The sequence below is a fragment of the Scylla paramamosain genome, chromosome 18 (assembly GCF_035594125.1).
Source record: "Scylla paramamosain isolate STU-SP2022 chromosome 18, ASM3559412v1, whole genome shotgun sequence".
Lineage (NCBI taxonomy): Eukaryota > Metazoa > Arthropoda > Malacostraca > Decapoda > Portunidae > Scylla > Scylla paramamosain.
The window spans coordinates 21,484,650-21,512,495 of record NC_087168.1 but is presented as its reverse complement, the minus strand read 5'-3'; the positions used below and the strand labels follow the sequence as shown (position 1 = coordinate 21,512,495).

General features: G+C 40.4%; 3 protein-coding genes across 6 annotated transcripts in view; 2 read left to right on the top strand and 1 right to left on the bottom strand.

Annotated features, from left to right (window-relative positions):
* Nucleotides 1-7,540: 7,540 nt before the first annotated feature.
* On the bottom strand, nt 7,541-12,612 carry LOC135109273 (uncharacterized). Of its 2 annotated transcripts, XM_064020556.1 has the most exons (8): nt 12,495-12,612; nt 11,649-11,797; nt 10,314-10,399; nt 9,956-10,039; nt 9,260-9,342; nt 8,985-9,048; nt 8,323-8,636; nt 7,541-7,869 (listed from the first exon to the last, which is right to left on the bottom strand). In XM_064020556.1, exons 2-8 carry the CDS (start codon nt 11,749-11,751, stop codon nt 7,722-7,724), a joined length of 882 nt encoding a protein of 293 aa, XP_063876626.1. In that variant the 5' UTR covers nt 11,752-11,797; nt 12,495-12,612; the 3' UTR covers nt 7,541-7,721. The 2 variants fall into 2 exon arrangements, with proteins under 2 accessions (XP_063876626.1, XP_063876627.1); XM_064020557.1 differs by lacking the exons at nt 10,314-10,399; nt 12,495-12,612 and having other exon boundaries at nt 11,649-11,785.
* A 4,303-nt stretch (nt 12,613-16,915) lies between these two features.
* LOC135109272 (6-pyruvoyl tetrahydrobiopterin synthase-like) lies at nt 16,916-22,695 on the top strand. The gene is made up of 5 exons (XM_064020555.1): nt 16,916-17,108; nt 19,799-19,878; nt 20,590-20,728; nt 21,588-21,760; nt 22,426-22,695. Exons 1-4 carry the CDS (start codon nt 17,029-17,031, stop codon nt 21,736-21,738), a joined length of 450 nt encoding a protein of 149 aa, XP_063876625.1. The 5' UTR covers nt 16,916-17,028; the 3' UTR covers nt 21,739-21,760; nt 22,426-22,695.
* Nucleotides 22,696-25,595: 2,900 nt separating this feature from the next.
* The window catches only part of LOC135109271 (TATA-box-binding protein-like), a 63,058-nt gene continuing 60,807 nt past the window's right edge, over nt 25,596-27,846 (top strand). For 2 of the 3 annotated variants that reach the window (XR_010272639.1, XR_010272638.1), the window contains exons 1-2: nt 25,597-25,980; nt 27,366-27,846. The exon at nt 27,366-27,846 is cut by the window's right edge and continues 1,679 nt beyond it. The gene's annotated coding sequence lies outside the window, so the exon portion shown is untranslated. Of the gene's footprint in view, nt 25,981-27,365 lie in introns of all 3 variants that reach the window. The other variant, XM_064020554.1, reaches the window with a different exon arrangement.

Genomic DNA, 27,846 nt, shown 5'->3' with positions numbered 1-27,846 from the left:
CTGCAGGACACTCTCTACTCCACCTTTAACCCTTCTCCTTCCCTCCCTCCGCTACACTCAATGGGACAAAAAACGCACGCACACACAAGCAACCCTTCCCGAAAACAAATTAGGAAAGCAGTGAAAGCAGCCCCCTAGTATCACTTTTCAGGTCCCCTCCTCTGGTCCGGGAAAAGCAAGAATTCACCATTTTCTGTTTTATCACTCAACACAGCCGCGTGCAGGTAAAATACACAGCCACAGATGCGTATACGAATACACGTTGAGCATTCACATCGAGTACTGACAAGGAAAATGGGTTTGATAAGGATACCGTAAAGAACTGATGCCTATGTTGGTTCGTAAGTTGGGTGTTTGTAGTAGAAATACAGGAGAAGAGCAGATATCAGGAAATTTTGTTGTAGAGAGAGGGTATACGTGGAATAGGAATATATAGTAAGAATAGACGACAGAATGTTTGTTGGTCTAAAGTAATCGTAAGGAATAAGAATATACACAGGGAGAAAAGATAATAGATTTGTTTTATAATGAGGATATTTGCAAAACTACATACCTCTTACTTATAAACAACGTGTAATAGAAGAGCTTACTTATTGAAATACGTATATACTACTATTACTATTACTACTACTACTACTACTACTACTACTACTGCTACTACTACTGCTACTACTACTTCCCATCAATTCAACACCAACAACCTGATTACTTAGTCTATTTCATTTATCTACCACTTTATCTGACTGTGTCCCTCATCTGCTGACAGTTCACCAAGCGTCAGTTTCTATAAGATTCATAACAGGTCAGAGGACTTCAAATTGACTGAAGATGCTGAACAGAATGGAAATGCATGCAGAAAAGGCTATTTTATGCATGTACTTCTGACTACGAATGTGTGGCAGCCTTGCGAAGCCAAAGAAAACGGAAGAAACAAGAAAAGACGGATGAATCAGAGAATAAGGGAAAGCACAGAGAAGAAAGAGGGAATAGAGAAAACAAAAATACTCAGTACCAAAGCAGTTGTAACTGTAACGCGCGATTCTGCCCTGCCTCCCGATGCACTTTTGTTTGCGCACCGTCGCTGACATTATCTGGCACGTGTGTTGGAGAGAAAAGGAGGCAAAAGTGAAATAGAAAACGGCAGACTAACAGACAAGCCCGAGGCGGAGGGAGATAACGAAGGAAAGGAGAGGAGAGACGGGGGTGGAGAGAGGCTGAGAAAGAAGGTGTTTGTCCGCGGTGAGGTGAAGTGAGCTGAGGTGAGGTGAGGTGAGGTGGGGTGAGGTAAGGTAAAGTAAGGTAAGGTAATTGAGGTAAGGTGAGGTTAGTTTAGGTAAGGTAAGGTAAGATGAGAGCTGCCTTTTGTTATACTACAGGTAAACACGTGTGGTGGTAATAGTGGCAGTGGTAGCGGTGATAGTGGTGGTGATAGTGGTGGTGGCAACAGTGGTGGTGACTATAACAGCGTTTCACAAGAGCATTACTAAGACTGACCTTCCTTTCCATTGGCCGCACCTGGGATACCTGTACGGAGAGACACACCTGTTCGCCTTATTGGTGATCAAGTTACATGTACAGGTAACCGGGTACGGAAGGCAATAATGAAAGCAAGAAAAAAACATGAAAATGCCGATAAGAAAACATGATATGCGATACTAACACAGAAAAGAAAAGTATAAAAGAGCGAGTGAGGATAAAAGGAAGGAATATCAAAGAGAACCAAAGAAAAAGAGGTGAAGAGGAATTGACAGCGAGATAAAATAAGCAACGAAAATATTATGAAAGAAAAGGGAGTGATTCAAGGACATGTCAACACTATTTTTCTATCTACCTAACTGTCAGTCTATCTATATACGTCTCTCTCTCTCTCTCTCTCTCTCTCTCTCTCTCTCTCTCTCTCTCTCTCTCGGTAATTATGAGACAAGAGCTAAAAGGAATGGCTACATCACTCCAGCGTGACAAACAACTGCAGGGCTCGATCAAGAAAGCTGTCAGGTCTCTTTCTCGTCCCTTCCCTTCTTCTCCTTCTTCTTCCGTTCCCTTACTCAGTCCCTCTCTCTATCTTCTCCCTCTTCCTCTCTCTTCCTCTCCCTAAGCTCTGACAAACACAAGGTGCGAAAAGTGTTATAATTTCTCTTTCTTTTTTTTTTTTTTGTCATCTCCTTTGATTTTCCTTCAGTGTGAGAAATTACCAGCTTTCTTTTTTTTTCTTTTCTTTCCTTCCATCTTTCATTCCTTTGCGTCTTAAAAAAAAAAATGAAGAATTAAAAAGATGAGGCGTTACCGAGTGTATGTATGTGTGTGTGTGTGTGTGTGTGTACTGAAATGATAATGTTGTATATGACTGTTAATGAAGGCGAGAAGAAAGTTAAAAACACTTATGCATGTTACATAAAAGAGTTTAAAGTCAGGATTTCTTCTCTCTCTCTCTCTCTCTCTCTCTCTCTCTCTCTCTCTCTCTCTCTCTCTCTCTCTCTCTCTCTCTCTCTCTCTCTCTCTCTCTCTCCTTTTCATATACGATCATGAGGAGTGAGAGCAAACAAATTTTTCAGAGAGAGAGAGAGAGAGAGGAGGTGGCAACATCGCGCGACAGAGGAGACACATGCATAATTCAAATAAAAAATAACCCCTAGCTGGCATCATAACAACTCGACCACTTGCGCCGTAAAGCACAGGAAGAATATTCATCGCCAACTATACTGCAGCCCGTCCCCTCAAGACTCCCTAGGGCGAAGTGGCGGCAGAAAGAGGTACACGCGAGCGAGTCTCCTGCCGCGTTCACGGGTACCTCCTCCTCCTCCTGGTGCCTGGCATGGGAGAAGAAGCCAGGCGGAACTTTGGAGCGAAAAATGCGAAAGGAGAAGGAGGAGGTGAAGGAATGAAGGAGGAAGAGGAGGAGGAGTAAGAGGTAAGATACGGATGAAACAAACAGGAAAGAAAGGACACGAAGATGAGGCAACGGTGCAGTGAGAGAGAGAGAGAGAGAGAGAGAGAGTGGTGGTGGTGGATTTGAGCAGTAATGACATGGAAACCCCAAGATTACGGAATCACAAGAAGCCATTTTTAGTCTCTGGGCAAGTAATGAGCTCCTCTGACGCTGTGCTATTTGATATTGCTGGTGTATATGCAGAAGGGAGCGCGTCTTCCATACAAGAGAAGGGATGCATGGATTTCTTCAGCTCTTACCACAATGGTACGTAGGAGATCCTGGAGGTTAAAAATCGGGATAAGATTTTTTTTTTTTTTTTTTCCTTCTCGCCGTTTTCCTAGTCAGGAGTTGGCGCCGTGTACGAGTTTCTTCCGGCTGTTTCTGTCCTTTGCATCTTCATTCGTGACTCATCCTTTACAGTTCTACCGCAGTTCCGTCCCTCTATCTAACAATCTGCCTCCCCCTCGATCTTTTTCCCCCATCCGGTTTTCTCCAGGCTCTTTTGATCAGTCCCTCTTCTCTTCTTACTGCGTAACCAAACCATCTCATTTCTTTTATCTTCTTGTCACTTCCGCAATGCACTGCACAAGAAATAATGGGTTTTACGCTCGATGAAGTTGGATTTAATCGTTTTACTGTTTGTTGTAGTTTTCTTTTGCTTATAATTAAAGCACTGTAATTATTTGCTTACTTAGACACACAATTAATATACGAACGCAAGAAACCATCAGGCCTACACGTGGCGGCCCTTCAAGAGAGAATAAAGTTAGTGCTCTTTAAGCTGTACAATAGTTATTCAAGTTACTGTAATGAAAACAACAGCCTGCAAAATCAAGAAAGTAATTACAAGGGAAGAAAAATATCTATTACTGAACGAAGATACAAACTAGTCCTCAAAGGCAGTGCAAGATAACTGGAGCAGACTCACTAATCAAGTTGTTGGTGCGGAGTGAAAACGAAGCCTTGATATAGTAGATTAAATTTATAAACAGGACAACAGGCGATGTATGTTTTGCACGAGGGACGCCACGTGTAAGGTATCTTGTAGAGCAGGGGAAAGCAAGGGAGTAATGGAAGGGTGGAGGAAAGGAACATGAGGGTGGGATGGGAGGGAAGGGAGGAGCAGAAACAGACCAGATGGACCAGGAAGCCAAGGTGGAGGGGACGAGCATGTGCAGGAGAGAGAGAGAGAGAGAGAGAGAGAGAGAGAGATGCAGGAGGATAATGAAGGAGGGTAAAAGGAAAGAAAGATAAGGACCATAAGTGACTAACGTTCCTGGAATGGGAATGAAAACACCAATTACCAGCGCACGACTGCAACAGCAACAACAACAACAATAGGATGGAAGGATGGATGGAAATTATGAAAAAAAGAAAAGAAAAAAAAGAAAGAAGGAAGGAAAGAAAACAGCAACAACAACAACAATGTACCGTTCATTCAGTGCTTTTCTTGACATGATCTGCAGTTAAAACCAAGAAATACGAGTAAAGAAATGTTTCTCTCTCTCTCTAATCATTACCCACCAGCTGCTTGCCAATAAATGCCAAATAATTACCAAACTCAGTATGTGTAATTAAGGTTCGGCTATGGATAAAAATATTAAAAATTTGCAATTAAAAAGTTTTACAAAATTACAAAATCTTAAACGCATGAAAATCTTGGTCCTTAAACATGTAAAACCTACCTAGTTAACTCTCCCCAAGTAATGTCAATGAAGAAAAATCTTAAGAACGGAAAATGAGAATACAAAAATGCCATTGTTTTTTTCTTCTTCTTTTTCTTTTTTACTTTGTAGATTTTGTTTAAGGTTAAAAAACTAAGTTCCATGCATACTCTTGGAATCACTGAGAACCACACAACATAAGTGAAACAGGGCAGCAGTTACCTTGAACCCTCCATGCCAAACAGAACCTCATTTAGTGGGACTGAAGAGAAACAAATATGTATGTGGGAAGTACTTGTTTGTATGAAAATGCAGTGTCACACCAGGACAAACATAATTAAAACGATACTTTACATGAAGGTACCAACAGTTCTCCTCCGTGTTATCTTGCTAATCTTCTAGTGGGTTTATTAATTGTGCTGTGTTGCTAGATGATACAATTAAGTTATTACAGGACAAATTACTGATATGTATGCAGTATAGGCAGTGACAAAAGGGATTGATATCTGAAAGAATGGAGAGAACAGGTGTAGGTATGAGTAGAACAGCACAGATATTCAAGTATGAAGAAACTGTTAAATGACTGGATGTACAGAATATATGGACTGGCATGGGAAGACAGGTCAGATATCCGGTAATGTGCCACACTCACTTCCACGGTGCCTTCCCTCATTTGTATCTGCTGTCTATTTAGTATCCTTATAAAACATCTATCTATATACCAGGCCATCAATCCCACAAAGTATCATTCATCATCAGCCCCCAGTGAAAAGGGACAGTCTCGTGTGCTGTGCCTGGGATTACAAAACATAAATACTAATCAATTCTATATAAGTTGGAAGACTTACAATTATGAAAAAATTAAAAACACAGTGAAGCTGAGTATGGCATGTTGTTCTATTACTGTCCATGATTGTACCAAGAGAATCAAGAAATGCCATTACTTTTTTCTTATCTATAAAAGGAAGAGTAGTGGCAATTCACATGAGAATCAAAAGGTATGAATCTCTCAAGTAGAGCTGGAAAGGTTTACAGAAACACAGACAGAATCTGCCCAATCCTGCAAGGGGAAATAAGGATGATAAACAAAATGATGATGATGATGATAATGATGATAAATGGCTGTGGATTATACATAGGGTTACCTAAAAGTCAAAAGGATTCACAATGGGTAGGGAAAGTATGGATCAGATTTGTAACTTGGGACGGCATCTGAAAATTGTTAATGAATGAGAAAAAAGTTTGACAATAAGAAAACACACATGAGCCTCTATTTTTTAAACATTCTGCTTTCACCTAAGGACTATTTTTCAAAGGATGACAGAGATAATTATATGAGTTTATATGGGTGTTTTTCTATTAACAGCATTCATCTTCAGTGAAACTATCACTAAGGTCATGAACAGCACCCAAGAAAACCCCAATAATTACAAGAGCCAACACAAGGCATCAAAGACAGAATTATATGGGTTTGTATGGGTGTTTTCCTTCTAACAATATCAAATCTTAGCTAAACAATCACTAGGATCATGAACACACCCTTGAAAACCACAAAAATTACAAGAGTGAAAATATGACACCAAAAACCTTTAATGTACACAGCATCGTCATATATTTACGGCATATTTGCACGTCAGGCATTAGTGGCATGTCCACATGACACCTTTTCTCACATCTCTACTAGGTGCATGGCAGGAAGCTTGAATTCTTTTGACATTATCACACTTACTTTGACCTTCAATGACTGTCTGGAGTAATGTGTGTACATGTCAGGAGCTGATAATGACAGCTGATATTGCCTCACATTTGGCTTTGTACGTTTTCTGTTACCATTAGTCTATTACAGCACTTTTCACATAAGTGGCATTTGTGTCTCTACTCGCCTCTTTCTCTTGAGAGAGAGAGAGAGAGAGAGAGAGAGAGAGAGAGAGAGAGAGAGAGAGAGAGAGAGAGAGAGAGAGAGAGAGAGAGAGAGAGAGAGAGAGAGAGAGAGAGAGAGAGAGAGAGAGAGAGAGAGAGAGAGAGAGAGAGAGAGAGAGAAAATTTAGCAGTAATACAGTTGCATTTACTGCACACAACAAGAAAAAATGTCATCTAACAAATTTAAAGGTTTCTTTAAGATATATTTTCATGTTTTTTTCACTTACTTCTAGGGTTTTACCAAAAAGGCATGATTGTTACATGTTATGTGTACTAATGCTGTACAAATATGATAGGAAATTGATTGGACAGCAGTGTGGTATGTAATGACAAAGTATATGATGCAGTAGATGAATGATTACTAAATGAGATGAAAGGTTTCTTTTTTATAAGGATAAAAAAGATGTATCATGGTAAATAATGCATGCTGAAAGTAATATGTTTATAACAGGTCAAGAAAAGGTGAAGGAATGAAATGGTGAGTGGGAAAGGGAAGTGAAGTGCAGCATCCTACAGTGGTTATCCTGGAAAGAAAATGAAATGATGAGTGGACATGCTCATGAGTATGACAGATGTGGTGGGTGCAGGAGGTCAATGTCCAATGAAGCAAGAGGTGGAGTACTAAAGTGAGCGAGAGAAAAGGGTGGAAGAGAATGAGAGGACTAGAGCATGGAAGGAGGTAATGCAGGCACAGAAGTAAATGAAGACTCTTCTGTTGCAATCTCCTCCTTGGAGTTTCAAGAACATTCATCAGATACAAATAGATAGATAGATAGATAGACAGATGGATAGATAGTATACTGCTATCCAATGGCAGACTACGGACAATGAGCAAGTACAGACTTGTACTATTATCATCAATTACAATATTCATGTACTTTTGTATGTATTAATGATTCTAAGGCATGGAATGGTAAACTTCAAATTCAACAGGAATACTGAACAAACATCAATGTTATATACACATGTAAATATAAATTACATATACCACATTGTTCATTTTCATCAGGAGAAGCATACACAGATATCACAAAATATTCATATTTTCATAAGGCACCTGAGGATTATTTGGGTTAAATATTATAGCAATACACACTTCATTGCCTTCATGTCAAACAGCACTCATAGCAATAATAATTGAGTTGCTTAAGTCAACTGTAAAGGAAGAGATTCATTTTGAGGCTGACTTGCTGACACACAGGAGGATGTCAGTCAAGTAAGTTGTCTTTTTTCTTTGGAAGACACTCATCGTCTATATGGCACCTGAATGAGGCCCTGCTGCCCCCCACGCCTGGCACCAAGTCATCTACAACCTTGCATTCCAGTCCTGGTACTAAATTATCCACCACTACGTGTCTGCAAACAATGATAATGCTGGTCACGCAGATCAGACAAAGGAGAGGGTGTGGGGTAGGTGTGTGCCACAAGTAAAGAATGTCTTATGAGTGCAGGACTGGCATGGGGTAAGTGGTGCAAGGATAAGGTGGATGTAGGGAAAGTTATGAATCTGCTGTATGGATGTGCAGTGAATCAATGAATGATACACTTTGAATCACAGATGGTGAATTATGGAAGGGAATGGAAGTAGAGTGTGCATGTAAGGCTGATGAGAGAAGGTACTGGCATCTTTGGAGAGTGACAGACTGTGTGAAAAGCAACAGAGATCAGAATATTGTGTACAAAAGCTACTAGAGGTGAATGGATTTGACATTTGCAAATATTTTCTCCAATAATTGTGATCTTCAATACAGAATGACACATTTCAAAATTTTTTCTAGTTCTAATATTGCAAAATGACAAAGCACTCACCCATTTTCACCGGTGTGTTTCTTTCCTTTCCTTGGAGGAGGGACCGGAGCAGCTCGCAGTGGCTCCCTCAATGATGGGCTCTTTTCAACTTTGACCTTCAAATAGGGACTTTTTGCTGCCAAACTGTACCTCGATGGACTCAATCTGTCTGGTCTCTGGTGGTCTGTAAGACTAGATGACTGTAATGCATATTCCTTTGGTAACTCTTGCGATAACTGATCCTCCTCTAGGTCAACATGAAACCGTGACTTGCGTTGTGCATCTGCCCATGATGTCCGCTGCATGAGAGGAGTACCAAGGTGTTCAAGAGGATCCTGAAACAAACAAAAGACAAAGACAATAAGACCTTTCCTAATTAATGTACCTAGTTTAGATATGTTGAGCTTTGTCTGGGCCACCCCATGGGGGATTGCCAGATTGGTATATAGATGGATATGTTGATACACTGAATAAATTACGTCTTGCCTTCTCAATCTCACTTTACAGGACATCTTGGCCTAGCATTTAAATAGAGAGACAACAATGAGCTTCTGGTATCAAGTGACTGTACATAATAGTCCCTTCAATCTTTTATCAGTTCCAAATTTACTTCCTGATCGCATTTTTCTCTTTCATTATTTCACAACATGTGACAAGTGACATGAGAGTGACTTCTTACATACCTTTCCTGTTTTTCTTCTAATCTGAACTCTTAACATTACCATCTGTGCTCTCAAGTGTTCATAACTGAAATGGTAAACAAAGAAAGGTGATACAGTTAAGTTTATTGCACTGTTCTCTTGTTATGTAACAGTTAAACAAGAGGAAAGATAAGGACCAAATGGATAGTGACATTGGGAAAATAATTAGTGGAAGAGGAGCAACAGCAGTGCAGGATGGAAAAGTAAATATAGATAGAGCATGTTACTTCTGACATCTAGCCATGATGAAAACATACCTTGCATTTATTAATTTGTTCATCCACGTCACAGCACTCGCTTCCGAGCTGGCAAAGAAGAGATGCTTCCTCTCCAAGTCATCCTGAAAATAATATAATGTGAATTAAGTGAACGAGTCATTCAACAGGGAAAGAAGCAGGGACAGACAGCTCCAGATTTGACAAAGCAGCTTTCCTAACTATATTTCTAATGAAAGCAACATGCCATTTTTTTTTTTTTTTCATGGCTGTGGTGATTGACTAGAGTTTTGACATGAATCTTAGGCCTGCCTTCTTCCTCTCTCCCTCCTAATACCATTTCCTGTCCTTTAATCCACTGCCATGCTTCTCATACCTCCTTCATTCCCTGCCCTCTCTCTCTCTCTCTCTCTCTCTCTCTCTCTCTCTCTCTCTTATAAAGTCATCAAACCCCTAGTTGTTTCACTGAGCCTCTTTTATTATCTGAACAGTTCAGTGGTCTGTATTCTCAAGCACCTCAACAACATACTTCTAACAAACTTTACTGAAAGTTATTGGAGTTTTCATGCTTCCAACAATCACTTACTTGTAACAAGGATTTTACACCATTAGTGGGAAAAACTACCCAGGAGGCCTGATTAGTCATCTCTGCGCCCATTGAAATAGTCCCAATAAAAGATGAAAGCATTTAAAAAATATGGACTAATTTTAATGTGAGCCACAAAAATTAACTCTTACCTTCCACCTGATAGCAAATCCAAAGGGAAGATCAGTATGTTCCATCTGAATTTCAACATTCTCTAAAACAAAGACACCACTTGGCTGAAAGAAGATAGTAGCATCATCACCACTGCATCATAGAAAGTTTTGTATAACAGAAAAGTACAAAACACATGTTGGGTGACAAGAATCCAGCCACTCAAGGTACCGTCACCCTTATTCTCACCCACATCATTACTCTATCAATGCTAAATATCCTGAAATCAACTCTAAAATATTGAATATGATGATCAAAATGTTCTCAATAAAACTCACATGATGGATGCATCTAACACACTGATGCATAACATGCTATACATACACAATATATACATACCTCATTTTTCTCTACTCCTCCAAACTCATTCAGACGATAGTAGAACAACAAGTTGGCTCTCAATTTAAACCATCGTTCCTTGTAAGCTGAAATTGCACATTGTGAACAGTCACCTTGCACACAGTACAGTGGTTTTGATTTGAAACATCTTTTTCATTATTTACCTCAGAAATCTTCCCACTTCCATACCACTCTCCTGTTCAAATTGTGACATTAACTAGACTGTCAAGAGTTTAAGCTCAGGGTTAATCCAAGAATGGATTATTTGTGATATGTTAATGGAAGCAGGTTGAGGAGGGTTATGGATAAGTAAAACAGTAAAAAAAGAAAAGGGAAAGCAAACAAAGTGAACATTAAAACCTATGGAGAGAGAGAGAGACAGCCAATCAGAACAGCACTATGTGACAATGACCTCAAGAAGAGGAAGGGAAAGGGATGTGATGCTGTGGGTTGCGCTAGCCCTTCACCTTTGTGGTAGAGGCAAGACCTGCATCGCTACTCCCTGTCTCAACACCACATGGAACCTTCACCCAGTGCTCGCCAACCCCTGCAGGATGTAGTGAGTGGCAGAAGAGGAAACAGGACAGTGGCAGTACATGATACATAAGACTGACGATAACAAGGCACTAGTCTTGGTGTTATGAGTCTTATCTCATCACAGGAGAGTCAGCAACCAGAGACCAGAGGCCAGTGGCAGAAGTGGCCAGAGGCCAGTGACAGTAGCAGCCAATGGCCAGCTGCAATAGCAGCAGAAATGGCCAGCTATTTTGACACCTGCCCGTTGGAGTGCCACCTGCCACCTCCTCACCATCCTCATCCCATCATGAAAGCAGATGGTGTCCTCCCAGTCTAGGGCCCTGCTCTCTTGGTCATTACCAAGAGAGGGAAGGAACAGGATTAGTCACACCTCCTCAGCCTGGTAGGGGAAGTGTTCGAGTTTCTCATTGAAGAGTTTGGTTATTTATTTTTTTATAATGCAGTAGACATCAACTTTACTTCTCACCACCTTGAGCACTTTTATTTCAGTTTGGTTTAGTTGGCTTACTTAGCCTTTTATTTTCTTGAATATGTAAGCAAGGTATCATCTTGCTGCACGATATCAAACTGAAATCATCCTTAAAGACAGGTAGCAAAGACAAAATATCATATTTTGTGTCATTCCTCCAGGAGCTGATGGAGCCAAGAATGGGAATGGTGTGTGCACGAGTAAGTGGAGCTGTCTGAGCCACCCCGCATGGGATATAGACAGATAGAATAACTAACTGGCTATGTGTAATAATTTTCAATCCAACTTATATGTAATTTGATAGTGAAATAAAGAACAAAGTTGCTCACCTGAGTCATACAGTGTCCTGGGTGGCGACTTGTGGGTGAGGCGCCCCTCGTGATCACCCGCTGCCTCGGCAAAGTGCACCAAGCTGTCATTATTATAGTGCATTTTGTTCCAGTGTGCAGTTCAGGTTATAAACTTCCACAGAAGTAACCTGAAAAGACAGTATATTTACTTTAGAAACCTATATGACAACTGCTTCTTTCTATCTACCACACTGTTGTAGTTTTGAGAGAATGTCAAGGGAGGAAGGATGTTGACAGTTGCCACTCCACTCCCTCAAGAGGTCTGTTGTTTTTTTTTAATTTGCATAGTGTGTCATTCCTTTCTCTCCCACTTTACAAGAAGATTTAACAGATACCAAAAGGTTTATGTAGAGGTGTAAAAGTAAAAATAAAAGAACATGACCAGGAAAGGAATCTTAATAATAACACTTATATGGAGGTGAGTCAGACAAACTCCCAATACTTATGGGAGGAGCTGATCCATTCCAGGAAATAGGGAGTGAACGGATCAATATCTTACTGTAGCCAGTAATGCCCACACACAGAAGACCAGCAAAAAAACTAATATTTCCTGTTAAACCTTCCCCTGACTGCAAGTAGGAAAGATGCACTATTACTATTTCCAACAAGCATCTTTCTCTATGACACAGAGACGCACCTGATGTCCATTATCACGTTATCTATATCAGGATGTTTTTACCTCGCCATCAACAGGTCTCTGGCTCACCTGCTTCTGGCCACACACTGCACCAACCCTGGACTCACTTACAGCATAATTCTAACTCTACCATCTTACTCATAAACCACGTGGGGTTAAATTCCCCTTCATCCCCTCACACAACTCACCTATAAGGGTAATCCGAATTCTGACACATCAACGTCCTAAGCGACCTTGCTCCCCGCCCTCCTTGGCGATCTTTATTTTGATCTTGATGGTACGAGACAACAGGTGACTTCTCGTGAGCTTGATCTTGCTACCAAGCTTAGATTTGTGTCGTATGAGTTTCGTCACTTTACATTAATTTTATGAACAGAAAAAAAGCACTCTTGAGAAGCCGGCTGATCACCTCTGTGGTCTTAGGGCCTCACCAAAGGCCTGTACCCTAGGGCGTCGTCAAAGGGCGGCACCATAGGGCGTCGCCAAAGGGCGGCACCATTGGGCGTCGCCAAAGGGCGGCACCATACGTCGTCGCCAAAGGGTGGCACCGTAGGTTGTCGCCAAAGGGGGGCACCGTAGGGCGTCGCCAAACGGTGACACCGTAAGGCGTTGCCAAAGGGCGGCAACGTAGGGCGTCGCGAAAGGGCGACACCGTAAGGCGTCGCGAAACTGAGGCACCGAACGGCGTCGCCAAAGAACGGCACCTAAGGGCGTCGCCAAAGGGCGGCTCCGTAGGGCGTCTCCGTAGGGCGGCGCCCTTTAACGACGCCCCACGGTGCCGCCCTAAGGCCACAGAGGTGATCAGCAGAGTTTTCAAGAGTGCAATTCCTGTTCATAAAATTAATGTAGAGTGACAAAACTCACACGACAGAAATCTGTCCTTGGTCTGTAGCAAGACCTTACTCTTCTGGCCTCGCTACATTAAGTTTTTATATTCATTATAAGTCTTCTGTGCACCTTACTAAAGCGAGAGTTGACTGGTGTCATTCTTTCATTTGTTCAATTGATCTGATAAACTCGATAACGCTTCTTTATGTGTTTCTCCTTCTCATTTGTTGAATTGTTACGAAAAAGGAGTTGTATGACGAATTTGCAATTATGCAGTCTTTTTCCACATTTTTGGTGCCTTTGGCCGACTTCTTAACACACACACACACACACACACACACACACACACACACACTTCCATTAGAGACAATAAGCTTGATCCAAGCTCTTAAGGTTAACAACCTTTGTGCCTTCACTTCACTAACGTACTTTTAACGTGCTGGCAACAATGGTTTTATAACGGCAAAGGCATTATTTCATTCTCCAAAAAAAAAAATAATCCTGTGGGCGTTAGTCACATATTCAGGTAGTCATGTGAGATTTGTTGAAGGAACTTTCTGTCGCGTCATCTTTGAGAGCGTGTACTTACACAGGCGCAAGGAATTACAAAGAAGGAGGTGAGGGACAAAAGACACGGACCTCTCCCTAAAACATAACTAATAGAATTATACTTCCCTGGAGATTTCATTTCATTCACATGTAACAAATATCAAATAATCGCAGCTGCAGACTATCATCGATTTGAATAGCCTATACTTCAACCATATGCAGTAAGGTATGCGAAAACGAAAATGTTTCGTTCCAGTGTAGCGCTCGTTATGGCAAATGTGCGTTATGACGACTGAAGAACCTATGGGAATAAATTAATTGGTTCTAGGGAACCAGAAAATGATATAAAAAATCTACAGTTTTCGAAAAAAAAGTACATCAAAATAAGCATATTTGCACTACTGCATTTGAGAAACAACAAATATATACAGTATCCTCCCTAGTTTCACGTCTAGTCCTAAATTCTTACCATCCCGAGTTTCGCGCATTATCACTCTGAGTTTCGCGCTGCTTTGACAAGTATATATCACATTCAAATACTGTCGGCATCACGCATATACATACAGTAAACCCCCCATAAGTCGGAGCCGTATCTCTCTCTCTCTCTCTCTCTCTCTCTCTCTCTCTCTCTCTCTCTCTCTCTCTCTCTCTCTCTCTCTCTCTCTCTGAAATTAAGAACAATCCTAAGGATTGCTAAATAGAATGAGAGTGACTGAGAATGAAAATGGAATGATGTATAAAAGAGTGAGAAAGAGTGAGAAAGGATGGAGCGAAAATTACATAAAATGAATGAGAGAGAGAGAGAGAGAGAGAGAGAGAGAGAGAGAGAGAGAGAGAGAGAGAGAGAGAGAGAGAGAGAGAGAGAGAGATGTATCACTCCCTAGGAAGGGACAGACACCGGATAGGTGAGCAGCGGCTCGCACAGCTGGTGAGTTTGTCTTGAGAGTTTTAGTTTGTTATTTCGATTAAATATTTATTAAAATTTCAGTGCGTTATTGCAGTTATACGTTATAACGAGCGTGCTTTGTCGTGTAGGCTACAGTATTTTCTTCGGATCCAATACCTCTCACTTGCATGTCATGAGCACTCACGCAACAAGATCCTGCCGACAAACTAAACTAGTACACTCCTATCGCCAGTGATCACTCATGTTCGGGTTATAAATGTTCTTCAGTAGTTTAATGCCTTGCAAAGCAAAACAACAGCTACTATTCATTATCTACCAAGTTTGATTCATCTCAATAGTCCCTGTCATTATATATTCCTTGAATTTTCCTCTCTCACTGCAGACTTTACGAACCGCATTCTCAAACATGACATTGCATCTCGACTTTTAACCAGGCTCTAGTGGATATTCATTATATTTTCAAAGATATTTTCATTATTATAATGATAGTTTAACAAAGGCACTATCAGTGGAAAAAAAAATGAGAATCTGACTAATCATCTACATAGGTTGCCTTTGAAAATAATCTTTGTGAGAGAACTAAACGTTTCAAAATTCAGACTCATATCAAAATAATCATTACAGGACTTGGTAGACGAAGGAGATGCCCTTTGGAGTACAAATAATTCAACGGCTATGAGATGGAACTACTCTGCAGAGGTCATCAAGATAAAAAAAAATGGGTAATGGAAAGGATAAATGAATAAATACGAGTAGTACTCATAAACCGAGACGTGTCGACCTGAAACACGAACAGTTGATCCAGAGGAAAAGAAAAGCAAGTCATGTAATCGTGCATTGGAGAGACAAGTATGAAGATATCTCTGCACTTCCTTTTTGAAACTCTTATTGTATAATTTTCAGGGAGTGGAGACTAATCTCTCTCTCTCTCTCTCTCTCTCTCTCTCTCTCTCTCTCTCTCTCTCTCTCTCTCTCTCTCTCTCTCTCTCTCCCAGGCATTGCTACACTAGGGGCTGCCTTCAAGTTTAAGGGTTAGTAAGCAGCATCAGCTTTCACTGTGGTTATACATCCGCCTCTGCTGATGAATAGTGATATGGGTTTATCAGGAGGTATATGTACGAATCGTGTTACATCTCCAGGTAGAGTTTCAAACCAAATCCAAATAAGATCTATTTTCACACACACACACACACACACACACACACACACACACACGGGACTGTATCCTCACTGCAACTTAGAGCAATGTCTGATTGAAGTTATCGAGGTTTTCGTGGGTGTTTTCATGGCTCTATAAGTGATATATAGTGATCGTATAACAAAGATTATGCACTATAATAAAAAAAAAACTCGATTAATTATTTATATGGCCTTTGAAAACAGTCTTTATGAGAATCTCAAATACTTGAAAGGAAGGGCTTAGGATTCAATTAACGTAACAGCATCCCTCCTTCCTCTCACGCCTCCCATTCCTTCACACCCACGCATTTCATCCCAGCCTCCTTTTATTATACTCCCAGTGAATCATCTACACTCTCTTGAACTTGAAGGCATACAATAGACATACTTCCACCTCATGACCTATCTAGCCTCGTCATGCAGCGTTACCGTTTTGCCATACTCTCTCTCTCTCTCTCTCTCTCTCTCTCTCTCTCTCTCTCTCTCTCTCTCTCTCTCGCCTCCATATTCCTTCCAGTCCACCCTCACAGACCGCCTCAGAAACCTCTCCACTTATTTAACCTTCCAGATTAGTGCTTCTTGTTTTATATTTCTTCGCACACTCACTTCTCATTTTCCAGCCCGTCTTGTCACTGTTTTGCCATTAGAGTTGTTATAGAACCATCTGTCTGTGATTAGAACATGCATATTTCATTATCATTAATTTTTCATGTTTTTTTTTTTATTATTCATATTTCTTTTACGTTTATATATAAAGTCTTGTTAGTTTTCTTGTCAGAGTTTTCTGTCTTTAGATAAATGCTTCCGAGTATATTAACGTTGTTTCATAATTACAAATCTGCTAAACACGTAAAAGTAAATGTGTATTACACTCACGGAGAGTAGGGAGCCGAGGCAGAAGTTGCCGCTCTTCACCACAGGACTGATGCGTAAAGTTGCCACCCGCCTCCACTATAGACCCGAAAAGACCCCGAAAATGACAGGCAGTTATGGGAGTCGAAAGTGCAGTCTGTTTTTATTATTAGCATGACGATGATACATAGATACCTCCTATATCTATCCCTAATTTGTTCAGAAGCGTCGAGAACTGAATACATCAGATGAAAGTTTATGTTAGGCAACTCAATATTGATTCTTCTCTCCCAGCATTTCGTCAAGACAGAGACAGAATACCTTTGCTACCGATAGGACGTCCCAGTGTCTTCTACGAGAGAGGCGCAACAGTTGGTTGTCATCACTTGAACAGTACACTTACTAACATGTCGCCCGCAAATGGAAAGAGACCTATTGTAGATGTGACCCGCTCTGAAAGCATCAGCGCCAGCCACAGGTTACACAGGTTAGTCTGTTCCGTTATCAGGACACAGGTGCCTGTTTTCCCGTCTTAGGATATCAGTGTCGCTGTATGTGGTTGCATGACTGACATCTTAAGAGTTTGAGTTACGTGACATGCATGTTTCACTTCATCATGTGCTGCATCTATTGTATAACTTTATTAAAGTGAGAAGTGCTCTCTCTCTCTCTCTCTCTCTCTCTCTCTCTCTCTCTCTCTCTCTCTCTCTCTCTCTCTCTCTCTCTCATCTTTATTCCATTGTTACTTTGTTGATTATTACAACTTTCAGTACTAATAACACGATTGCCCTGCTCACCATACGTTGTTCAGGATTTATCGCTCATTTGCGCTGTTGTCATCTTATATAACAGCATATAGCAACATTAAGCAACACTGCAGGAATGTAACAGAGTGTGGCACTGAACACTTCTGATCGCACCTCCATTACATTCAAAAAGCTCTAGCTGAAGCTATACACCAGATTTTAAGTTTTTTTTTTTTTTATGGTTTTAGTGCCAGATTAATAATATATATACATTACTACTAACAGGTGAAACCCTTGAAAACCCGGCTTATCACCTTCGTGGCCTTTGAAAATTATCGTGGTGAGAGAATAATGTCTCAGGATACGGGCAGGATGATCCACTAGACAAGAGCAGACACCAGCGGGGACTCGCTCGGCCTGAAACGCTTGACCAATACAAGAGAACCGTTTCAGTTACAGCGGTGCCTATTTCATTCACCGCTCAGGGCATATATATTTTAATGTTGTACAGGCTCTCATCAGGACTATCTTCAAATGATACAGAGATATGTAGTAGCGGTCGAACGGGTGTTTTTCGCGTTTAATGATGTAGAATTCTTGTTTGACTATCACTAGAATCCCTTGAACCCTTGAAAACCTTATAAGCTTCCACTACAGTCAGTTGAAAGCAAATAGTCGAGATAAGACGCAGAAATAGTTGAGATGATAGTTCCATAATACTAGAGGATGTCGTATTGAAGTAAAAATAAATTGATGAAGTAAAACATGGACCTGGGATGAAGTTTTGAAAAGCTGTATCTTGAAGCGACTGTGGAAAAGCGTGATAACTCTCTCGAAGTCGGGATTATGAGAGTATTGCTTACATTGTGGCTGAAAACTGAACGTGACCACCTTCAACAGTAGTGACGAGACGAGGTGAACTTACATGAATGATCCTACACTAAAGATGTATTGTATTTGTGTTATGTATTCAATAAATGCTCGGAACGGCAAACGGTAACCCTGGACGGCGATTTCGTCATTTAGATTTTAGACAGGACATCTTCAGTTTAAACGTATCCTGGAACGACTATTTTCATGGGTCTCTGAGATGATAAGTCGGATTTTCAAGTGTTTCTCCTGTTAATAATGTAGAAATCTTGTTAATCTGTCAGTAGATCTACAAAACATCCTTAGAAACGAACATAACTCAAAGTGGAGCCCCTTGAATGTAGTGGAGGTGCTGCGCATAAGTGTTTCAGAATACGGCCTTAAATAATGCTGTAGTATTATAATATGAAACATGTTATGTGTTATTAATAAGGACCATTCTTATTATAGGGTGTTTTTTCCAGTATAAATGCATGTAAATAGGCAGTCTTAAACAAAATGGTAATTATTAAGAGTACGCTCTCGGCCCTATTTTCTATTGTTTTTTACTCCTACCCCCTACAATCTTGGGGACCTGGTGGGAAAGCTGGATTTTCGGGTGCGGAAAGCTAGAATACAGCCACACACCGCTTCTTACCACCAAAAATAAGTAGAGAGCTACTGCCGCTGCTGCTGTGATGGCCGCCATGTTGGTGATCGAAAAAATCTCTAGAAATCTGGAATCAAAATCTCCAGGAATCTGAAGTAACCTTTAGGGACACTAATCTAATCTAGCATTACCTAACCTAACTTAACATTACCTGACCTAACCTTACCGGAGCTTAGCCCCTCCCTGGACTTTCCTTTAGGGACACTGAGATGAAATTTTACAAAAGCTAAATATACCGTATTTTATTTTATTTTGTTTTAGGTTAGGTTAAGTAATGTTAGGTTAGATTAGTGTCCCTAACGGAGACTTACGATCCCTGGAGATTTTGTCTACAGATTTCTGGAGATTTTTCCGATCAACAACATGGCGGCCATCACATTTTTGGTGGTAAGAGATGGTATTTGGCCGTTTTAAGCTTTACCCGACCGCATTTTAACTTTCCGCACCCGAAAACGATAAGAAATAGGTCCGCAAGCGTACTCTTAATAATTACCCAAGAAAAAAAGAAGAAGAAGAAGAAGAAGAACTAGATTTGCCACGTGTCTCTTCATATTCCCTTCGCGTGTACTATGCAGTGCCGGATCCAGATGGTTGATAAGGAATTGGAATAGATCTCAGTAGATTGTGTACTACAGTATGAGTTTAATTTACTGATGATTAAAGTGTTTATGATAAAATGTTCAAACTAGCATATGCTGTAAATACAAATTATTGCTTGTAATTTTTATCCCTGATAGATTTTGGGATGCATATAAAGAGTATAATTAGTAGCTTCTTATGATACCTTACTTATTTGCCTCAGAAATGCTAAGTATTTATCTTGAAAACCCTGCGCTGTATCACGCATGTACAAATACTAATGATAAATAAATGTTTCAGACGTATATTAATGGTTTTTATCACATTCCACAGCAAACTACTTGGAGATGAGGAGAATAGCAGAATCTTTGGAAAGTGCAATAATCCCAACGGCCATGGTCACAATTACAAAGGTGGCGTGTTTTTTTTTTTTTTTTTATCTTGCATGTGTAATTTGCATGGTATAGCATTTTCATGATGTATATATTCCTTTTTAATTTTTCTATCAAATATTTCTTATGGCACAGCTTGAGAGTGTAGTATTGAAGTAGAGGACTTAAAGAATGTATGTATGTTGATTTAGTTTACTGAATATGTATCTGTAAGGGAAAGCTCGTATTCTTGAGTCTCTCCTTACAATGTTCTGAATGTTTATGGGATACAGAATGATGAAAAGTATATATATATGCAATTCTTATTATTGAACTTCATTAGGAAACTTAAGTGAATGCTAGATTGCTCAAACATATCATAATCATTATTTAAGGGAGAGTATAACATGTCACTCATCATCAGCTCTTCCGTGATATTATCTTACATTATTAATTAAACATTTATTGGGCATTACATAAATATTAGACATACATATACAAGGACTGCCACATGTAGATCTGATCGCTTTTTGCAGCTTCCCTTATTTTCTTATGTTGTCATTTTTCCTCTTATTATGAGGGACAAAGAGCTCTTCCGTGACATTTTCTTTGATTATGAATTGAAAATGTACTCGGTATTATGCAAACATTTTTACAGTAGTATAGATTAAGTTATTCTTTTGTTATTTACCTACATCATCTGAATATTCTCGGTCACCAAGATCAGTCTCTAAATCTTCTTCATCCCTTCAGTGGATGTGACTGTGCGAGGTCCAGTGGATGAGGTGACAGGGATGGTGATCAACGTGGCAGACCTCAAGGTGATCATCCAGAAGGTGGTCATGAATGTATTCGACCACAAGAACGTTGATCTGGATGTGCCAGTCTTCAGGTACCACTCATCTGTCTAATGCTAGTGCACCTTAGTCTTACACCACTTATCCACACATCACTATATCACAAGATATATACTTCATGCAATCACCCACACATTACCTCTTCACTGGATATTTACGTACCTCATTCATTCACCAATATACGAGTATTACCTCATCAATAAATATTTGCTTCATCCAGTCCTCATCACTATCAATTCATTTATCTCTATTTTTCATTATTGCATTGGATAGATTATGAGTCTCTTCCACTTATTGTGGTCATAGACAATCTCTCCTTTGATGTTTGTACTTGTCATGTCTTCCTCCACACAGTCTCTGGGTCCTCTTCACTCTTCTTCCCTCTAGTCTCCTTCCACCACTTTCCATCTTTATTGATCCTCTGAGTATGTAGCATTCAGTAATATCAAATGTTTTATACTCCTCTCATGATGGGCTGTCTGGCATCTTCATAACTTCATTTTCTTTTCATCCTTGGCTTTTGGCTCTTTCCTTTCATGTGGATATTTTTTCACTATTTTTCATCTCAAGAATGTGACAGTTCTTAGCATTAAATTCCACTTTTCAATTTTGAATCTATATATGTAATTTGTTCAAGTCTGTGTATAGTTTTGTGAAAAACATTACTGCAATTCATTTCATAACCTTTTGCACTAAAGACATTTTGATTTACATTGATTAAGAGGTTTATTTACCCTGTGGCTGATGGACATTACCTGCACATGCACTCCCTCAGGTATCATAAAAGGGAACTAAATAAGATGCAAAGAGGAAACTGTGAACTTTATCTGTATTCACATTGGTACAATGAGACTATAGATACATAGAAAGTTCATACTGTTAATTCCTTTGCAGAGACACAAATCTGGTGAGCACAGCAGAAAACATTGCAGTGGTTATTTATGATGACATCCAGGAACTTCTTCCAGAGGGAGTTAAGCTTTACAGGGTCAGGCTCCATGAGACTGGCAAAAATGTGGTGGATTACTATGGCATCCGGGAGTGACAGAAAGGACACTCATAACAGTGTAAGGGTATCACTATAGTGTTATCTTAACTGTAATCATCCTGTGTGACTGATCCCCATAAAGTGACAGCAGAAGTACTTTCTCTTCTCCATCAGGGACCAAGGAGTTAAGAGAGTATTGTGAATGAGTGTGAATATGAAAGTTTTGTGCCTTGTCTTGGCTACCCCTCTTTTTTGGGGAAGACAACCTTGGTATATGTATGTATGTATGTATGTATGTATGTATGTATGTATGTATGTATAATTATCCTTATTATTCTTATTGTCAGTGATAGAACAAAACAATATATGCAAACATTTGATGTCACCTGAAAATACTTCCTCTAAGCAAATATCTGTATACTTGCCTTATGATGTAACGTCACTTGAAAATACTTCCCACATGAGTTGAAAATCAAATCTTCATATCATTGTTGTGAGGACAGAGGATTTGAAAGGATCTGATTAGGCATTTTTCACAGGGATTCATCTCGACAAGTCTTGGTTCATTTATTCCTTTATGGTCCAGAACCTATGCAGCATTGATAAAAGTCCATGCATGACTATCCCCATAACCAGTTTCCACAGTGTTGTTCTTGTTTATCTATCTTCATCAACTTCTAATATGTGCTCATCTTGATAACTATACATGAAAATTCTGAAATGGTCTGTGCTCTCTATCCACAGATATCACTTCGAGGCATGAGAAATCACGTCTTCCTGACTCGGGGCACAGGTCACCTAAGTAGATTAAGCCAGCAAGCAGATCACAGCTCCATACAAGCACTGCTGAAATTTAAAGTGACAACAAAGACTCCTTGTTAAATATTTTTGTTGTATTTATTAGATATATCAACAAGTCAGTGATAATTATTGTATTCTGAAAGTTCTTCCATTTGGTAAGCATATGTTATAAGAAATATTTTCTGTTGATTGATAAATTGCAAGTTGAAGAACCATGACTTTGTTTTATATTCCTGTTTTTACTTTCATTTTGTTTTCTGCCTTGATTTCTTTCCCTGCATTTACTTTAAAAGAAAAATGTACCTTTGAATGAAAATTACTCATCTGGAAGGAAGAGCACTGATATTCTTGGATACTAAACAGTGGCTAGTAATATCAGGAATCTAGAACTCCTTCCTTAACCTTCAAAGCATCCTGTGGTGTAAGAAGTATAAAGAACACGTTTAGGTTTGAATTCCCTAGCTGGAAGAATTCTAAGTGTAACAGTCATCTAGACAACCAACATCAACTTGGCTGGCATCACCACTTGTCACTCCAACTGATAATATGTGCTGCATATGGAACAGCTGCCCTGCTTCCCAGAAAGAAAATCTGAAGGACTGCATAATAACTTGGATGTGAAGAGTTACCACTGTCACAATAGAGCTGGTGATGTGGTATAGATAATTGTACATATGAGGTCTTCAGTGCACACTCCTTAGTTGTCAGGGAAGGTGCTGGGTATTCCTATATATCTTATCCCTATCAGGGATTTAAAAGAAATAGGTACTTGTTTCATATAGAGATTTCCATGTGTAGGCCAGATGTTTTCTTGCAGCTTCCCTTATTTTCTTATATTATGTTCTTATGTTCTTAGCATCTAAACAGAACATCTCCAGCCATCATCTTTCAATAGTCACTGCAGGGTAGTCAATGAATCAAGAGGATTCCCACTGCAACAACCTGAAAATTCTAAAGGAGCAGACAATTTCTACTGGGAAACATTTTCAGTTAACATTAAAAAAAAAAAAAAAAAAAAAAAACTGCTGGTCTTGAATCTCTGAGCCTTGAGAGAAAGATATGTATGTAGGCAGCAGCACCAGCATAATATGTTGCTGCTGCTGATGCAAGAGATTATTATATAATTTTTTGCATCACTGACTGAGAAGGCTCTTGGATCAGCTTATTCCACCAAAAAAGACTGCTTCCTTTTGAATATCGGATCTTCATGTCTTTGTAGAATATTTACCAAATCATTGTTAAATTAGAGGGCTGAAACTACTTTTTTTTTTTTATGTAGGAAGGACACTGGCCAAGGGCAACAAAAATCTAATTAAAAAATATGCCCACTAAAATGCCAGTCCCATAAAAGGGTCAAAGCAGTGGTCAAAAATTGATGGATAAGTGTCTTGAAACCTCCCTCTTGAAGGAATTCAAGTCATAGGAAGGTGGAAATACAGAAGCAGGCAGGGAGTTCCAGAGTTTACCAGAGAAAGGGATGAATGAGTGAGAATACTGGTTAACTCTTGCGTTAGAGAGGTGAACAGAATAGGGGTGAGAAAAATAAGAAAGTCTTGTGCAGCGAGGCCGCGGAAGGAGGGGGAGGCATGCAGTTAACAAGATCAGAAGAGCAGTTAGCATGAAAATAGCGATAAAAGACAGCTAGATATGCAACAGTGCGGCGGTGAGAGAGAGGCTGAAGACAGTCAGTTAGAGGAGAGGAGTCGATGAGACGAAAAGCTTTTGATTCCATCCTGTCTAGTAGAGCAGTATGAGTGGAACCCCCCCAAGACATGTGAAGCATACTCCATACATGGACGGATAAGGCCCTTGTACAGAGTTAGCAGCCTGGGGGGTGAGAAAAACTGGCGGAGACGTCTCAGAACACCTAACTTCATAGAAGCTGTTTTAGCTAGAGATGAGATGTGAAGTTTCCAGTTCAGATTATAAGTAAAGGACAGACATCTAAGTGGCTGATAATGAAACCTGACAAGACACTCATTGTATGTAGACATCATTTACGAATCGGATCATGATAATCACCATGGTCAAATGGAGTTAAGTTAGTCATTATATTCACGAATAAGAATCATGGACAGTGGTTTCTATAAAATTCCAAACAGCAACTAAGCACTGGTTGTTACTAATACAACTGTGGCATAAATTCCTCTTATCTTGGTTTGCTGCATTGCAGTGGTCCTAAGATTCCTCTAAACCATTAATTATCTTTTGGGTCAGTTCGATGTTGCCCTTTATAATACTTCTCAGGGGTATTTCTTTATGAGGGCTTTTAGATGGAGGTCTCAAGGGTAGATAGATAGATATGTTAGTCAGGCCAAGTACGAGGTATGCTTGTTTTCTTTCAAGTGGATATTTTAAGGGTAAGCTACACAAGTTCTCAGCTCAATGTTTCAAATGTCAAATGTTTCAACCTGTACATCAAAACAAAATACATAAACTGTACATCACTAGAACTAACTTTAGTATGACTCGAAAATTATGTATATTCTGTATTATACGCTTTATAATTTCATCCATTAATGCAACATCGGAGATTATGAGATATTGCAAGGAACTATCTGTAAGCGGTGAAATGTCCTTATCATCCTTTACAGACACTACCATCTGACGATATCGAGAAAATGGAAGAAGCATTTAACCAATAGGGATTAAATCACAGCATTCTTGACACAAAAGTGAGGAAGGGACATGAAGTTTATTGCTGAATACAACTTACATTGAACGCACATAACAAAAATAAAACCATACAATAACCACCCACACACAACATTTCATTGCAACTTAAAGAACAGAAAGCCAAAGTTAAAAATAAATTCCTGCGGCATTAGACCAGGGTATAATAGATACAAAAGTGAAGGAGAAAGGAAGTGTGTAGGGTGGAAGATGTTAAACTGAGCGCGCGCGGCGGAAAATAAACATCATCTCATTGCATCTTAAAGAACAGAAAGCCACAATTACAATTAAAGTCATGCGGCATTAAATCAGGATATAGTAGGCACAAGAATGAGTGGAGAAGGAAAGAATATCAGGCGGAGGATGTTAAACTGAGCGCGCGCGGCGGAAAAAAGTTCGTCTGCTGCGCGGGAAGAGAGGAGGGACTGGCGGGGGCGCGCAGGGGCATTATGGGTAATCAGCTGCCATCTTCTGCACAGTTGTGGTCGGGCTTTATTTCAGTGCAGGTGCGCGCGTGTCGGTCATGATGATCACCTAATGAGGCTCGGTCACGCGTTGATATGCATTCTCAATAAATACAAAGTGAAATAGGTGTTGTGGTTTAGTGCGTACGAGTGAAAGATGCAAATGTCAATGATGTGGTTTACCTGAACCCGATGATGAGTGAGTGAAGAGGAAGGTGACGAGGATAGGGACGATGTGTGGCGCTCCGGGGAGGTGCAAGTCGTCGCTGCCGTGGGGGGTGTGCTGACTGTGGAGGCGTGGGTCCCTACCAGGTGTACAGGCGTGGGGGCAGACATGCTACACGGCAGTTGAGTCCTCCAGGTGAGTCTTGGAAGTGATTAGCTGCGTCTCGTATTTATCTTACCTGGGTGACCTCATTGACCTAACCCTTCCTCGACCGCCTCCTTCTGTTGACGTTACCTGGCTGGCCTGATCTGCCATTGACTTGTGTATTACTGTGCTTCAGAGTGACCTTACCTGATTAGACCATGTATAACTTACCTGTGTGACCTGATTGACCTAACCCTTCCTCGGGCTGCTGGCTGTGTTTACCTTACCTGCCTGATCTTCATATATGCCTCACCTGATCACCTTATCTCGTGTCAGTCTTAACCGTAGTGACCTGCCTAGCTCACTACAGTACCTCATGTTCACCTGAGTGACCTGACAAGTATGCCTCATATTTATCCTATCTGACTAGCTTACTGCAACATCTCATATGTATCTTATCTTGAGTTACCAGACCTTTCCTTCACCTAGCCTGCCCCAGAGGCACTGCCATGGGTGTAGCAGCTGTAGTATGCCAGCTGGTGCCCTTATACTGGTATGTCAGTTTATTTATTTATTTTTTCAAAGTGCTGGGATACTTGACCTTATTTTGGGTATTGTATATAATCATCAGCTGTGCATCCAGGCCCAGTGGTGTGTGTAGCTACATGGGTGCATCTTTTTATTATATATTTCACAAGATTGGTGTGTGCTCATTGCTTAACGTAAGTCTGGTGCACTTAAGTCTTGTCACCTCCAGTAGTAGTATCTGCCTTTGTTTACATCAAATTGTCTGAGTCGGTTGCATTTTTTTTAAGAGAAATGTGAGGCTCTTTTGCATATTGAACATACAAGATATTGTGTTCTGAGACTTCCGTTTAACTTTCAAAGCTTGTGAGGGAAAATGCTCATATCTAGAGGCACGGAAATTCGTTATTCAGCGCAGAGTCTCCGCAAGCAAGTTTTGACAAGATTGCAGCCTCACCCTGAGCTGAATTTCCCTTTGCACATGTATTTCCCTGTCTAGACAGTCAGGGATTTGTTTATAAATATTTCATCTGTTGTAGCCTCTGAAAACACAAAAGAATAGGAACTGCCAGTTCAGGATCACCATTAAGAGAAGTTGCTTTCATTGTCATTGCTCTCAGCCTCTCACATCCACATCCAGTCATGTGATTGTACTTCTTAATATATTACCCAGCATGACCCAGCAGCTCCTAGCTATCAACATCCGTCAGCAAGAAAAATTGCCCTGTGTTAAGCTGCCCTTAGGTACGTTAAGGGAGAACGAATAAAGAATAGCTCTTATGTCATCACTCTATTAGAAAGTTAGTGGCTCAGCAGTTAGTGCTTACTTTAAGTCACATTCACAGTTAGGTTGTCCAGATTCCTGGAGAAGATAGATGAAGAAAGTAATTCCTTTTGTTTTTTTTCCGCAGACACGTGATGGTGCCGATGGGGCAAGTTCAGCATGTCCCAGGCACCAGCAGAGAGTGGTGGAAGTAAGCTGCAGCCACCACACAATGTGGTGGTGTATGTGGCAGGTGAGGGGGGTGGGCCGGTGGGGCCGGGGAGGGCACAGGGGCAACACCGCCCCATGATCACCCCTCACCCGGTCAAGCCCACCAACCCCCACATGGTCAATGGATTCAGGCTCACCAACCCATTGCACCAGCAGCATCAGCACCAACATCATCATCAGCAACAGCAGCAACCAAATTACAACATGCAGATGAACGGCAACCTTCATCAGCAGCAGCAGTTCATTATGAATAAAATGAATGGGTTTGATGGAAATGGCAACTGCTTTCCAACAAGTCATGCACCACAACAACTACAGTACCTGCCCGGTGGCAACTTTGTCACCACCGTTACTGTGCATGCCTCTGAGCAGACACAGCAAGTACAGCAGCAGCAGCA

Bases quoted from the DNA above. Each gene is read 5' to 3' on its own strand.
- LOC135109273 (XM_064020556.1), bottom strand. From the start codon at position 11,751: ATGCACTATAATAATGACAGCTTGGTGCACTTTGCCGAGGCAGCGGGT. The intron at 10,400-11,648 runs GTGAGCAACTTT...GTGCAATTTCAG, and splicing joins CAGGACACTGTATGACTCAG to CTTACAAGGAACGATGGTTT. The intron at 9,049-9,259 runs GTATGTTTTCAT...TTACCATTTCAG, and splicing joins AACAAATTAATAAATGCAAG to TTATGAACACTTGAGAGCAC.
- LOC135109272 (XM_064020555.1), top strand. From the start codon at position 17,029: ATGTCGCCCGCAAATGGAAAGAGACCTATTGTAGATGTGACCCGCTCT. The intron at 19,879-20,589 runs GTGGCGTGTTTT...TCATCCCTTCAG, and splicing joins CCATGGTCACAATTACAAAG to TGGATGTGACTGTGCGAGGT. The intron at 20,729-21,587 runs GTACCACTCATC...ATTCCTTTGCAG, and splicing joins CTGGATGTGCCAGTCTTCAG to AGACACAAATCTGGTGAGCA.